This window comes from Scylla paramamosain, chromosome 9 (assembly GCF_035594125.1).
Source record: "Scylla paramamosain isolate STU-SP2022 chromosome 9, ASM3559412v1, whole genome shotgun sequence".
NCBI lineage: Eukaryota > Metazoa > Arthropoda > Malacostraca > Decapoda > Portunidae > Scylla > Scylla paramamosain.
The window spans coordinates 20,589,773-20,604,672 of record NC_087159.1 but is presented as its reverse complement, the minus strand read 5'-3'; the positions used below and the strand labels follow the sequence as shown (position 1 = coordinate 20,604,672).

General features: G+C 37.2%; 1 protein-coding gene across 3 annotated transcripts in view; it reads left to right on the top strand.

Annotated features, from left to right (window-relative positions):
* The window catches only part of LOC135103707 (cytosolic 10-formyltetrahydrofolate dehydrogenase-like), a 196,992-nt gene that overhangs the window by 73,944 nt on the left and 108,148 nt on the right, over positions 1–14,900 (top strand). For all 3 annotated transcript variants that reach the window (XM_064010307.1, XM_064010306.1, XM_064010305.1), the window contains exon 3: positions 13,842–13,993. In XM_064010307.1, coding sequence (XP_063866377.1) covers positions 13,842–13,993 — 152 coding nt within the window. The remainder of the gene's footprint in view (positions 1–13,841; positions 13,994–14,900) is intronic.

Sequence of the window (14,900 nt, the reverse complement as noted above, 5' to 3'; positions counted from 1 at the left end):
AGATGACTGGGACCTGAGAGAGTTTTAATTACCGAGGATACTTGATGAAGCTGCAGGATTATGAGGGGCCTTTACTCAACAATTGCAAGTATAAATGTACTACGAAATTATTTCAGTGATTCTCTCTCTCTCTCTCTCTCTCTCTCTCTCTCTCTCTCTCTCTCTCTCTCTCTCTCTCTCTCTCTCTCTCTCTCTCTCTCTCTCTCTCTCTCTCTCTCTCTCTCTCTCTCATTAAAGTTTTTCCTATCAAAAAATAATATTCTTTATTTAGCTACTATTTTGGAGAATTTGCTCATGATTTTAGTGACTTTAAGCAACATTTTGCAACTAACCTAGTGACAAGTAGTAGCTGAGAGTTGGCAACTATGATTGCACGTACCAAAACAAACACACGGTCAGTTACGCGCCGAACCCGGTGACACAGGCAAGCTTCACTGCGTTCTTTACAGTGTGATGCCATTACTCTTTCAGGTAAGACACACTTTCATATAATTAAAATTGCATCTATCTTTTAACATTCTTATGAACAAACTTTATTACCCCTGTAGTCTCTCACAGTCACTGCTGATGTCATATGCCAGGTAAATGTTTTCATCTCACAACAGGATTGGTACGTAGGCTTCTAAGAAATATTAAAGTTTTTAAATGCAAAATATTGGAATCTAATACTGTAATGATCTAAATGCACGTGAGAGTCTTCAAATGTCAGGTGAAATCCTTCACATCATACTCAGAGCTTAAATCCGCTCATTTATCTTATTTTCATTTCAATGTCTGCCAAAACTGGGTGTGGCTTATGAGCCCATGCGTCTTATGAGCCATCAAATATGGTAATTTCCCGCACACAGCTACTACATCTAGGAGAGGAGTGATGCTAAAATGGAACTGAAGACGGTGAATGAGGGCTGTGCCTCCACTATCATTCTCGTTCCAACGTGTGTGTCAAGAATCTAAGACCATCACATCACGAAGTGTCACCGTTAGTCATGGAAAGGAATTACCCCACTGAAATCAATGTAAAAGTTACTCTCATAATGAAATGAGAAAAACAAGTCTTTATATCCTTAGTAACCTTCAAATACACTATTACAACAATACAGATACATAAATAATTATTATTATGACATGTTTATGTGGAAGTAACCATAAGTTTACAGAAAATAAGCCATATCTCGAAACAAAAGTTTTTGTTATTAAAGCAAAAATAACTCGTATTTATTAACCAATTGTAAAAGTGAATATACCTATGGAAAGCTGAATATTTTTATTTATTTATTTATTTTTTTCCTATAAGAAAAATTTACTTTTCTTAATTGTAATTTATTTAGAAATATTTTTGTTAATCAAATTTACTGTTTTTTCTTTCAACATGTTTACATGTTCCTCAGTAAATTACAGAACTGGGAAAACACTTAGAAAAAATATCATACGGCAAAAGTGTACAAAAGTGTAGCAATAGGTATGGTTATTAAATGGACAAAAATTCAAACCTGTACATGACCGTTACTAGCTAGAACATCCATTACAGCTTTCCTATTTTTGAGTCTATTTTTTATATTTTCTCCAAAAGTATTAATTCAGATCCAATGAAATTTACAAGGTTTCTTACTTTGATAAGACAGTAATAAGCAGTAAAATTTTCAAAGAAATCAGATGGAAAAAAAATACACCTTCACCTATAACTGGCAATTCAGTGGTTTACTTAAACAAGTAAATGTGGAATCATTTGATGATACAAGATAGTTAAGAAACTGTATGTACCATTGGTAGTCATGTAAATACTGAACACAAATAGAAGAATTTGTTTCCAAAACTTGTGCCCATTTTTTTATTTTATTTTTTTTTTTGCATTATGTATGAAACTAACTAATGAAAACTTGCAGGCATTATAGGGAGAAAACCAATGACTTTCCCAACAGAAATTATTACCAATATATAAAAAACACAAATAACCATTGCATTTTGAAATTTGAGTGAGAAATTGACCCCCAGGGACAGCCTAACTTAGCCTAACTAAACCTAACCAAACCTAACCTTGGCTGGATGAGGACATGCTAAAGAGACTTGAACTCCCAGTTAAAGTTCCCTTGTGGCTGCACCACTGCCAGTTAACCAACAATAATCAATCCCTGAGTTAACCAGGTAGTGATTCCATCCTTCTTCCTTCATTCTCCTTTTCTCATGTATGTATAGCTTTCCCATGGAACATCCCCTTTGTGTTTTTCAAATGTCTTGAGTAATTGCAGTATTTGAAATGTATAGAGTGACTATCTGGAGCATTCCCACTACAGTAAATATTGCATGGAACTGTAGGGACCCCACAGGGATATATAACAGCAATAACATGGTATTCGTTCCCTTATCATTTGAAGCACATTAACTGAGAAATGCTGCACCCTCAAAATATTGAAATAAAGTGAGAACAATTAGATACCTACCAAAAATAGCCAGAAAAATTAAGAAACATGCAAGAGATGGATAAAGCCATGATTCTTTTTGTCAGTGTGTGCTTTTGATCTTGATGCAAGCTTCAATACTTCATAAAAAGTATGACACTTGTTATTACATATGTAGTGGTTATTTCTCATATACAAAAAAAAAGATTGCATGTGGTTTTCAGATCATATTCCAGCAAATAACATTAATTCAATGCGGTAATTTATAAATTTATTACGGATTGGACAGCCTCCCCAAAAACTCCTCACCAAAGTTACAATGCTTGGTACTCCCCTAAGCAAAAAGTAGCAGCCAAAGGTGACTGTGGAACTGGATTATGGCTCCAGTGGCTTTGTTACCTAGCGAGCAAAAAAAAGGCTGATTGTAAAACGGGCCCATAGATGTCCAACTCTTCAGAAATTAAACAACTCATGCAGGGAAGCCACTGAATACCTGACTTCTAAACTCTCTAAAATTTATGGTTTGGACAGAGTAAACTTAGTATTGTTCAATGCCTCAAACTCAATTCTTTCATCCAGATAACTATCTCATCTTCTTCATTGACACTCAACTGTCCCCTTCTACAATGAGCATCCCCAGTCTGTTCTCTACTCATAATCTAAAGTGAAAATTCACATCTCATTTCTTGCTAAAACATCTGAAAAGTTAAGCATTCTGAGTCATGTTCACCAGTTTTTCTCATCCACAGTTGCTAACTCTATACAGAGGCCTTATCCGTCAATGTATGGAATACACTTTGCATGTGTGTGGGGGCTCCACTCATACCATTGTTCTAGAAAGGATTAGAAGCCTTTTGTCTTATCATTTCCTTTGCTGACTGTCTTCAGCCTCTCTCTCATTGCTGCAATGCTCCATCTGATGCTATTTTCTATCTATCACAATCTGATCTTGCTAAATGCACAGTTTCCCTCCTTCTATGGCCTTGTTGCACAAGACTTCTACTCTCCATCAACCCTTTTCCTGGTAAACTCTGGAACTCCCTGCCTGCTTCTGTATTTCCTCCTTCCTATGACTTGAACTCTTTCAAGAGGAAGGTTTCAAGATACTTATCTTCAAATTCTGAATGATTCTTTTTACCTCTCTTTGAGGACTGGCACTCTAGTGCCAGTCCTCAAAGTAAGAGGGACACTGGCCCTTGGCCAGTGTCCCTCTTACTTAATCCTTTCAATGCTATATGGCATATCTTTCCTTAATCACTAACCAGTTTGAGACTTCTTGTTCTACAGTCACCTCTAAACATTGTATTGGCTAGAAATTGCAAAATATATTCTTTTATGCCATTTCTTGTAGATGCTTATAAAGACTTCACACATAGGTTCTAGTGCTGTGAATTGTTGCATGCCACAGTGAAACGGTTAAAAGAAAAAAAAAAAAGAAAAAAAAAAAAAAAATATATATATATATATATATATATATATATATATATATATATATATATATATATATATATATATATATATATATATATATATATATATATATATATATATATACATGGACAGATAAGGCCCTTGTACAGATTTAGCAGCTGGGGGTTGAGAAAAACTGGTGGAGATGTCTCAGAACACCTAACTTCATAGAAGCTGTTTTAGCTAGAGATGAGATGTGAAGTTTCCAGTTCAGATTATAAGTAAAGGACAGACCGAGTATGTTCAGTGTAGAAGAGGGGGACAGTTGAGTGTCATTGAAGAAGAGGGGATAGTTGTCTGGAAGGTTATGTCGAGTTGATAGATGGAGGAATTGAGTTTTTGAGGCACTGAACAATACCAAGTTTGCTCTGCCCCAATCAGAAATTTTAGAAAGATCAGAAGTCAAGCGTTCTGTGGCTTCCCTGCGTGAAATGTTTACTTCCTGAAGGGTTGGACGTCTATGAAAAGACGTGGAAAAGTGCAGGGTGGTATCATCAGTGTAGGAGTGGATAGGACAAGAAGTCTGGTTTAGAAGATCATTAATGAATAATAAAAAGAGAGTGGGTGACAGGACAGAACCCTGAGGAACACCACTGTTAATAGATTTAGGAGTAGAACAGTGACTGTCTACCACAGCAGCAATAGAACAGTCAGAAAGGAAACTTGAGATGAAATTACAGAGAGAAGGATAGAAGCCGTAGGAGAGTAGTTTGGAAATCAAAGCTTTGTACCAGACTCTAGCAAAAGCTTTTGATATATCCAAGGCAACAGCAAAAGTTTCACCAAAATCTCTAAAAGAGGATGACCAAGACTCAGGAAGGAAAGCAAGATCACCAGTAGAGCAGCCTTGACGGAACCCATACTGGCAATCATATAGAAGGTTGTGAAGTGATAGATGTTTGAGAATCTTCCTGTCGAGGATAGATTAAAAAACTTTAGATAGGCAGAAAATAAAAGCAATAGGATGGTAGTTTGAGGGATTAGAACGGTCACCCTTTTTAGGAACAGGCTGAATGTAGGCAAACTTCCAGCAAGAAGGAAAGGTAGATGTTGACAGACTGAGCTGAAAGAGTTTGACTAGGCAAGGTGCAAGCATGGAGGCACAATGGGAGGGACCCCATGAGGTCCTTAAGCCTTCTGAGGGTTTAGGCCAGCAAGGGCATGGAAAACATCATTGCAAAGAATTTTAATAGGTAGAATGAAGTAGTCAGAGGATGGAGGAGAGGGAAGAACAAGCCCAGAATCATCCAAGGTAGAGGTTTTAGCAAAGGTTTGAGCAAAGAGTTCAGCTTTAGAAATAGATGTGACAGCAGTGGTGCCATCTGGTTGAAATAAAGGAGGGAAAGAAGAAAAAGCAAAGTTATTGGAGATATTTTTGGCTAGATGCCAGAAGTCACGAGGGGAGTTAGATCTTGAAAGGTTTTGACACTTTCTGTTAATGAAGGAGCTTTTGGCTAGTTGGAGAACAGACATGGCATGGTTCCGGGCAGAAATATAAAGTGGATGAGATTCTGGTGATGGAAGGCTTAAATACCTTTTGTGGGCCACCTCTCTATCATGTATAGCATGAGAACAACCTGTGTTAAACCAAGGTTTGGAAGGTTTTGGTCAAGAAAAAGAGTGAGGAATGTATGCCTCCATGCCAGACACTATCACTTCTGTTATGCACTCAGCACACAAAGACAGGGAAGCAGTGGTCATTCCAAGGAAAATCAGCAAAATACCTCCTCAGGTTCCCCCAACTAGCAGAGGCAAAACGCCAGAGGCACCTTCGCTTAAGGGGATCCTGAGGAAGGATTGGAGTGATAGGACAAGATACAAATAAGAGATTGTGATTGGAGGAGCCCAACAGAGAAGAAAGGGTGACAGCATAAGCAGAAGGATTAGAGGTCAGGAAAAGGTCAAGAATGTTGGGCATATATATATATATATATATATATATATATATATATATATATATATATATATATATATATATATATATATATATATATATATATATATATATATATATATATATATATATATATATATATATATATATATATATATATATATATATATATATATATATATATATATATATATATATATATATATATATATATATATATATATATATATATATATATATATATATATATATATATATATATATATATATATATATATATATATATATATATATATATACAGTAAAATCCCTCTTATCTGGCATCAACGGGACCGCTGACATGCCAGATACTTGAATATTGCCGGATACTTGAATAGAAGTGAAGTTATGTCCACAATCACCATCTTACCATAACAAAGATTAGCTGATCTTAATCAGCAGCTGATCTGATCAGCTGCTTAAGTGTAAGCACAACACGCTTCCTCTTTTCTACAACTTTAGTCATGATGAAGGCGTCAGGCAATAAACAGTGCATACGTGGGACTGAGTCACTGAGTAAACACAGTGCAGTGGGCTGCGGGTGGCGCGAAGCAGTGCGTTCTGGTGGCGAGGGGACAAAGTATGCCTCGCGTGGGAATTTTAATCGATTTTATGAGTACACATTGATTTTTTATTGATTTTAAGGCTCGGGGAAAAATGTGCCAGATACTTGAAGCTGCCGGATACTCAAATGCCGGATGAGAGGGATTTTACTGTATATATATATGCGTGTATTTACCTAGTTGTGCTTTATGGGAAAAGAGCTATGCTTTTGCTGTCCCATCTCCATATCTTTTAATATCCAACTTATCCTTGAATCCATGTATACTTTCTGCATTTACTATCTCCTCATCCAGACTGTTCTATACTTCAATACTTCTATATGGGAAATTATACTTTTTGACGTCTCTTCTACAAGCACTCCTCTTCAGCCTCTTCCCATGTCCTCTAGTGTCCCGTGTATCCCAGACCATTAAGTTGCTCTAGTCCACCTCCTCTACTCCCTCATATGCATTATATATCACAATCAAGTCTCCCCTTTCTCTCCTCTTTTCCAGCGTTGATAGATGTAGCCTTTCCAGTCTCTCTTCACATGACAAGTCCCTGATACTTGGTACCATCTTCATAGCTGCTCTCTGAACTCTCTCCAACTTTCTTATATAATTTTTCTTGTGTGGCAACCACACTACTGCTGCATATTCTAGTCTAGGTCTTATCAGTGACATGATCATCTTCCTGACCATCTCTTCATCCATATATGCAAAGGCCTGCCTTATTCTTCTCAACAAGTTATAGGTTTCTCCTGTAATTTTGCTGATGTGTCTCTCCGGGGTCAGGTTCCCAGTCACTACAACACTGAGATCCTTTTCCTCTTCTGCTCCAGTCAACCTTACACCATTCAACACATAATTTCCTTTTACTCTTCTTGTACTTTTCCAAATTGTATTACCTTACACTTCTTTAAATTAAATCCCATTTCCCATTTATAACTCCACTCTGATGTCTTGTTCAGTCCTCTGCACTCTCAACTTTCTTCAGCAACTTTGCATCATTTGCAAAAAGGCTCGTGTAGCTGTTCACACTCTCCGTCATATCATTTATATAGACTGCAAACATGATTGGTGCAAGTACTGAGCCTTGGGGTACTCCACTTATGACTTCCCTCCATGATGATTTTTTTTTTTTTTTTTATCTTTTTACCACCGTTCTCATTTCTCTGTTGGTCAAGAAATTTTCCATTCATCTCAGCAGACCCCCCTTAGCCCACCATTATGCTTCAACTTCCACAACAATTTCCTGTGTGGCAATTTATCAAAGGCCTTCTTCAGGTCTAAATAAACACAATCCGCCCATCTATCTCTTTCTTGCATTATATCCACCACTCTAGAATAAAAACTCAGTAAGTTTGTAACACACGATCTCCCTCTCCTAAATCCATGTTGTTGCTTTATTACCACTTCATTTTCTTCTAGGTACTGCATCCATTTATCCTTCACCAATCTTTCACACGTTTTGCACACCACACTTGTTAGAGACACAGGTCAATAGTTTAAGGGCTCCTCTTTACTACCACCTTCGTAGATTGGCACTATGTTGGCTCTCTTCCATTCAGTTGGGACTCTACTTTCAATTAAGGAGCTTTCAGTAATGTTACATATTACCCATGTCAATTGCTGATTGCACTCTCTTAGTATCCATCCTGACACTCCATCAGATCCAGGGCCCTTCCTAACGTCTAGTCCCTCCATCTGTTTCTGGACATCCTCTTCAATCACTTGGATTTCTCCCAGACCCATTTCTTCACTCATCTCACTCTGCCACACAAATGTTTTCTCTTTTGTGAATACTGATTGAAAACTATAACTCCACTCTGATATCTTGTTTAGATCTTCTTGTAACGATCCAATTCAGCTGGATCCTCACACATTTGACCATTCACCTTCAATCTGCTTATTCCTTCTCTATTTTTCATTTTGCTGTTCACATATCTGAAGAATAGTTTTGGTTCCTCTTTGCATTTGTCCATAACATCTTTCTCATAATTTTTCCTTTCTTCTCTAATAACTCTTACATATTAATTTCTTGTAGTTGTGTTGTTTTGCCATAGCTCCTGCATATTTTTTCTCCGCCATCTATTCCATGCCGTTTCCCTCTCCTCCCTAGCTATTTCACATCTTCTATTATACCAGTCATTGTTATATGTACTTTTCGTCTCTACTTTTGGTACATATCTTTTCACTCCCTCTTCATAGATATTGATGAAAGCTTCCCACTTCTTTTGCACATTACTTGCTGTGATAAGTGTACTCCAGTCCGCTTCACCAAAGTATCTCCTCATTTATTCAAAATTTGACTTAGCATAATTAAATCTTTTACTTTTATAATCTTCACATCTATTTTCCTTTCTTTTTTCTTTAATACAAAACCTTATCATGACAGTCACTTTTTCTTAGTGGACAACTATAGTTCATGTCTTCCATAATATCTGTTTCTTTTGATAATACCAAATCAAGTCTTGATGGCTCCTCTCCTCCTCTGTATCTAGTACTTTCCTCAACCCACTGTGTCATAATATTGTTCATTGCCAGTTTCAGAACCTTATCTCCCCATGAGTCTTCTCCTCCTCTTGTGTTCCACTCCTCCCAGTTTATCTCTTTACAATTAAAATTTCCCATTATAACAATTTAGTTTTCTTTAATTTTCTTTACAAGCCATTCTTTTGTCTCACTCAGCAACTGTTCATGCTCTTGTCTATTCCAGGTCTTTGTTTTTGGTGGGACATACACCACTATGACCTATCATAATCCTCTTCTTCCATTTATTAGTTGTAAGTTTAGGCCTTCCACCAAGCCCTCTACATTTTCCACACCCTCCACTCTGATACCCTTTTTAACAAGCATCATCACTCCACCTCCTCCTTTTCCACATCTGTTTCTTATCCACATATTGTACTTTCCCCCTCCTAAATTTGGTGTTTCTGAATCTCTTAGTTTAGTTTCTACCATTGCCATGATGTCTGGTTCATTTGCTTTTATAAATTCATTCACTTCATCCATCACTGAAACTAAACCATCCACATTAGTGCATGTCCCTCCCTTTCTTATAGCTGTGTGTGTGTGTGTGTGTGTGTGTGTGTGGGCCATTGACCAAGGGCAACAAAAATTTTAATAAAAGAAAGGCTCACTTAATGCCAGTTCTCACAGAGATGATGTCAGATAGAATATATAAAAAAAAAAGTTGTCTTGAAACCTCCCTCTTGAAAGAGTTCAAGTCATAGGAAGGAGGAAATGCAAAAGCAGGCAGAGAGTTCTAGAGTTTACCAGAGAAAGGGATGAATGACTGAGAATACTGGTTAACTCTTGCAGTAGAGAGGTAGACAGAATAGGGATGAGAGAAAGAAGTAAGTCTTATGCAGTGAGGCCATGGAAGGAGATGAGGCATGCAGTTAGTAATATCAGGGGAGCATTCAGCATGAATATACCAGTAGAAGATAGCAAGAGATTCAACAGTGTAGCGATGAGAGAGAGGCTGAGGACAGTCATTTAGAGGAGAGGAGTTGATAAGACTAAAAGCTTTTGATACCACTCTCTATAAAATAGCGGTGTGAGTGGAACTGCTCCTCCCCCCACGTCTCACACACACACACACACACACACACACACACACACACACACACACACACACACACACACACACCTGAAGTAAATTTCATACTTGGACAGATAAGGCCCCTGTGGGGGTGGGGGGTTGAGCAAAACTGGCAGAGATGACACAGAATGCCTAACTTCATAGAAGCTGCTTTAGCTGGAGATGAGATGTGAAGTTTCCAGTTTAAATTATATGTAAAGGACAGACCAAGGATGTTCAGTGTAGAAGAGGGGGACATTTGAGTGTCATTGAAGAAGAGGGGATAGATATCTGGAAGGTTGTGTCAAGTTGATAAATGGAGAAATTAAGTTTTTAAGCCATTGAAAATTTTAAAATTTGCTCTGGCCCAATCAGAAATTTTAGAAAGAGCAGAAGTCACATGCTATATGTCCTCCCTACATGAATGGTTTACTTCCTGGAGGATTGGATGTCTATGAAAAGACGTGTAAAAGTGCAGGGTGGTATCATCTGTATAGAAATGGATAGGACAAGAAGTTTGGTTTAGAAGATCATTTATGAATAATAGTTAGAAAGTGGATGACAGGACAGAACCTTGAGGACCATTGTTAATAGACTTAGGAAAACAGTGACCGTCTACCACAGCAGCATCAAAATAGTCAGAGAGAAAACTGTAGATGAAGTTACAGAGAGAAGGATAGAAGCCTTGAGTAGGACAGTTTGGAAGTCAAAGCTTTGTTCCAGACTCAGTCAAAAGCTTTTGATATGTCTAAGGCAACAGGAAAAGTTTCACCAAAATCCCTAAAAGCGTGTGTATCTTGTTCTCTCATCTAGTGTGGTGTAGTGTTGTGGCTGTGACATACTACCATCACATCCAAAACTGTGTGTGTGTGTCTCTCTCTCTCTCTCTCTCTCTCTCTCTCTCTCTCTCTCTCTCTCTCTCTCTCTCTCTCTCTCTCTCTCTCTCTCTCTCTCTCTCTCTCTCTCTCTCTCTCTCTCTCTCTCTCTCTCTCTCTCTCTCTCTCTCTCTCTCTCTCTCTCCCTTTCTTGACCTTCCTCTTCCCTCCTTCCTTCCATCCTCTCACCCACTCATCCACCTTCCCTCCTTCCATTCTCTCTCTCTCTCTCTCTCTCTCTCTCTCTCTCTCTCTCTCTCTCTCTCTCTCTCTCTCTCTCTCTCTCTCTCTCTCTCTCTCTCTCTCTCTCTCTCTCTCCATTCTCTCTCTCTCTCTCTCTCTCTCTCTCTCTCTCTCTCTCTCTCTCTCTCTCTCTCTCTCTCTCTCTCTCTCTCTCTCTCTCTCTCTCTCTCTCTCTCTCTCTCTCTCTCTCTCTCTCTCTCTCTCTCTCTCTCTCTCTCTCTCTCTCTCTCTCTCTCTCTCTCTCTCAATCAGTCTCATTCAACTTCACAAACCTCAGGACTGTTTTTATTCTCTCTCTCTCTCTCTCTCTCTCTCTCTCTCTCTCTCTCTCTCTCTCTCTCTCTCTCTCTCTCTCTCTCTCTCTCTCTCTCTCTCTCTCTCTCTCTCTCTCTCCCCCCTCTCCCTCTCCCTCCCTCCCTCCCTCCCTCCCTCCCTCAATCAGTCTCATTCAATTTCACAATCCTCAGGATTGTTTTTATTTCTCTCTCTCTCTCTCTCTCTCTCTCTCTCTCTCTCTCTCTCTCTCTCTCTCTCTCTCTCTCTCTCTCTCTCTCTCTCTCTCTCTCTCTCTCTCTCTCTCTCTCTCTCTCTCTCTCTCTCTCTCTCCCTCTCTCTCTCTCTCTCTCTCTCTCTCTCTCTCTCTCTCTCTCTCTCTCTCTCTCTCTCTCTCTCTCTCTCTCTCTCTCTTAAAGTCTTCTTTATTTTTTTGGTTTCAGTTTCTTTTCATTCTTATCCATGCTTCATCTCTTTTCTTTGCACTTGCACGTCTTGCATTGAATCACACGTTTTTCCTTCTCTTTAGGTTTGTATAATGGGCTTATTTGTTCACTCCTATATGGTTTCATAAAAACGTCATACTTATCTTGTATATAATTTGCTCATATAATTTGCTCTTTTCAGCTTTACCCATTCCATTTCTTCATAAAATTTAAGGTCATCTGTATTTGCTTTCACATAGTTTCTCCTGTTTTCTTTGTATGATTCATCCTCTTCACTGACATCATTATCGGTCTCTTTTTCTATCATTACGTAGTCAGTTTTTCCCATGGGACATACATATCTTAATTTTTTAATCAGGTCCATACCCTTTGTTAATATTAGGTTTAGTCTTTCTGATTGATCATCTCCCCTATATCTTGTATTTTTCAGTCACATATTGCATCTTTGTGTTTTCCTTGGTCAGTTTCAGAAATCTTTCTCCCCATGCAGTCTCATTTTCTCCTGCTTCAAATGTTTCCTAATTTACTTCTTTGTAATTGAAATCACCAGCCAATAATACTCTTTTATTATTTCTAATTAATTTACTCAAACACTGAATGGTATCTTCTCTTATTTTCTCGTGTTCTTTCTTGTTCCAAGAATTTGTTTTGGGTGATACATAGGTTTTAATTACTGTTAGTATTTCTCCATTATTGTCCTCCAAATTAACACTCATTAATTCTGCTTTTTCCTTCTCCATATTTCACTATTTTTTTTTTTCTCTTCACCTCTTTTCTTGTCATCATTACACCACCACCTTTACCAATTCTGTCTCTTCTCCATATATTGCAGTTATTGTTAATGGCTGTCTGTTTTTTTTCTTTTAGTTTTGTTTCCGTTAAACACACCACTTTCAGATTTTTCTCTTAAATAGTTCTGTAATTCCATTTTTCTGTTTATCAAACTATGTTGGTATACATTACCTCTAATCCTCCATTTTTACAGTTTTTCTCTATTTTATTTGTTTTTTAATTTCTTTACCTTTATGTACCATTTTTTCACTGTCTCCCAAAACTCTCCAAAATTAGTTTTCTTCTGTTCTTGATTAATTTTTCTCTTTAGCCTCTTCATACTTTTCTTTAAATTTTCTCCGTTTATTTATGTTCTTCCTAATGTATATATCCATGCAATCTTCTACTTCTCTTACTTAGTTTGTATGTTCCTTCTAGTATCTCTTCTGCTGTATGTTGTGATTTTAGTCTTATTTCCATTGGTATTGTTTTGCCTTCCAGGTAGGAGCCCAGTCTAATGACTTCTTCCACTTCTTCATGTTTAGTGTCATCTTCATTATTTAGTTTCTTCAACTAATCCTTGTTTCTGCTTTATCTACTTTCAATTTGCAAGTTATATTTTTCTCCTTTATTCCACAAACAATAACATTTTTCATATCCACAGCATTTTTTACCAAGTTTTCATTGTTCTTTTCAGTACCTTTATCCCTTCCTTTTCTGCATTTAATTTTTTTCCTTCAGTTGCTTTTCAGTTATTTCCTTAGTCAACATTTGCTTTATCATTTTCGATTTTCCAGCCTTTCACTTCATTCATGATTCCCTCTCTCACTTTCTCACCTTTCACTAGCTCAGCTTTGAAAGCCTCCTTTTCTTTCATCACTTTCTCCATGTTTTGTAATTCCTCATTTTTTTTTTTTTTTTTTATTTTGTTGTTCTCTCACTCTCACCTCCATTTCTGATTTCAGCTTGAAAATTTCTTCATCTTTTCTTAGATGCATTTCCAGCTTATGCTGAAGGGATTTTACCGGTTCTAATGCTATTTCCATTTCCTTCTTTGGTTGTTCTGCATCACTTTCCATTTTTCTCTATCTCACTTTACCTCACTTTCATTTTGGTCTTTGTCAGTAAATCTGTCAAAATTCACTTCACCTTTTGCTGAAAATGAATCTGGAAATGAATTAGTCTTCTTTGTTTTGAATTTATGCTCAGTGTGTGTGTGTGTGTGTGTGTGTGTGTGTGTGTGTGTGTTTAATGATTATGTATTTGATTGCACTTACAATTTTTTCTTATTTTTTTTAATCCTCAGCAACAGTGGCAGCTTCAGATGGTGTGGATGTGTTCAAGATCAAATCATGGAGGAAGAAAGGGGTAGCCCTGCCAGATGTTTTGGAACAGTATATGTCTATTGAACCAGAACTGAATGTCATGCCATTCTGCACCCAGTTCATTCCCATGGAGGTGGGTTCAGTGATAACTACTTGACAGGGAGTGGGGATTAGGTCTCCTAGATTGAAGATTTTTAACTTTATGTATTTGGCAGTGAATTAGATGCACCTCTCCATTAGACACACCTCTATTTTACAAGGTTTTAGGAAAGGAAATATTTTGGTATTTTGAGAAAAAAGAGAGTTTCATCATAAATTTATTTGTTGTCTTTCTGCCATCAGCTCAAATACAGCAAAAATATATAGAAAAAATATAGAAAATGCTGTATGATAACCAAATTTGATAATTTTATTGTAAGATGAAGTAAACTTCCTGTTTACTTCAGGAAGCCTGGCCTACTCAAAAAATTGAAACTAGTATCAAAGTAAAATTAGCTATGGTAGAAGGAGTTATGGCTAAGTCCTTTGTGAATTATAGTTAGTTTTCCTCACAAATTAAGTTATTAAAATTAACAAAACTTGTTTTTAAATTCATAGAAAAGATTAAGTGCAGTAAGAACATATATTTCATGAAGCCCAGAAGTACTGGATAACCATGACACAGGAAGAAAGTTATGCTAAAACCTTTCTACATCTGAATAATACACTGAAACACTAAATGTCAAACATAATGAAAAAAATGTGTAGGTGACATGGCAGTATTGTTCAGGCAAATTTACCTTATCACACTAGATTGCCTCTGCTGTTGCCCGAGCACCTTCACATACTAAACTTGTAATTTATCGTATATGCTTAGAAACTAAGCATATAGGGTTCAAGAGACTCTGTAAATTAAGAAAAAAAAATTGCATAAGATGAAGAATGCATGCATTGACTTTAGTTATTTATTATTCAGTACAATCTGGTAGACTTGAATGTAGTCTTAGTAGCATGTGCTGTAGCTTAATGAGGGGTGAGTCTTAGGCTGCAGTTGTGTGATG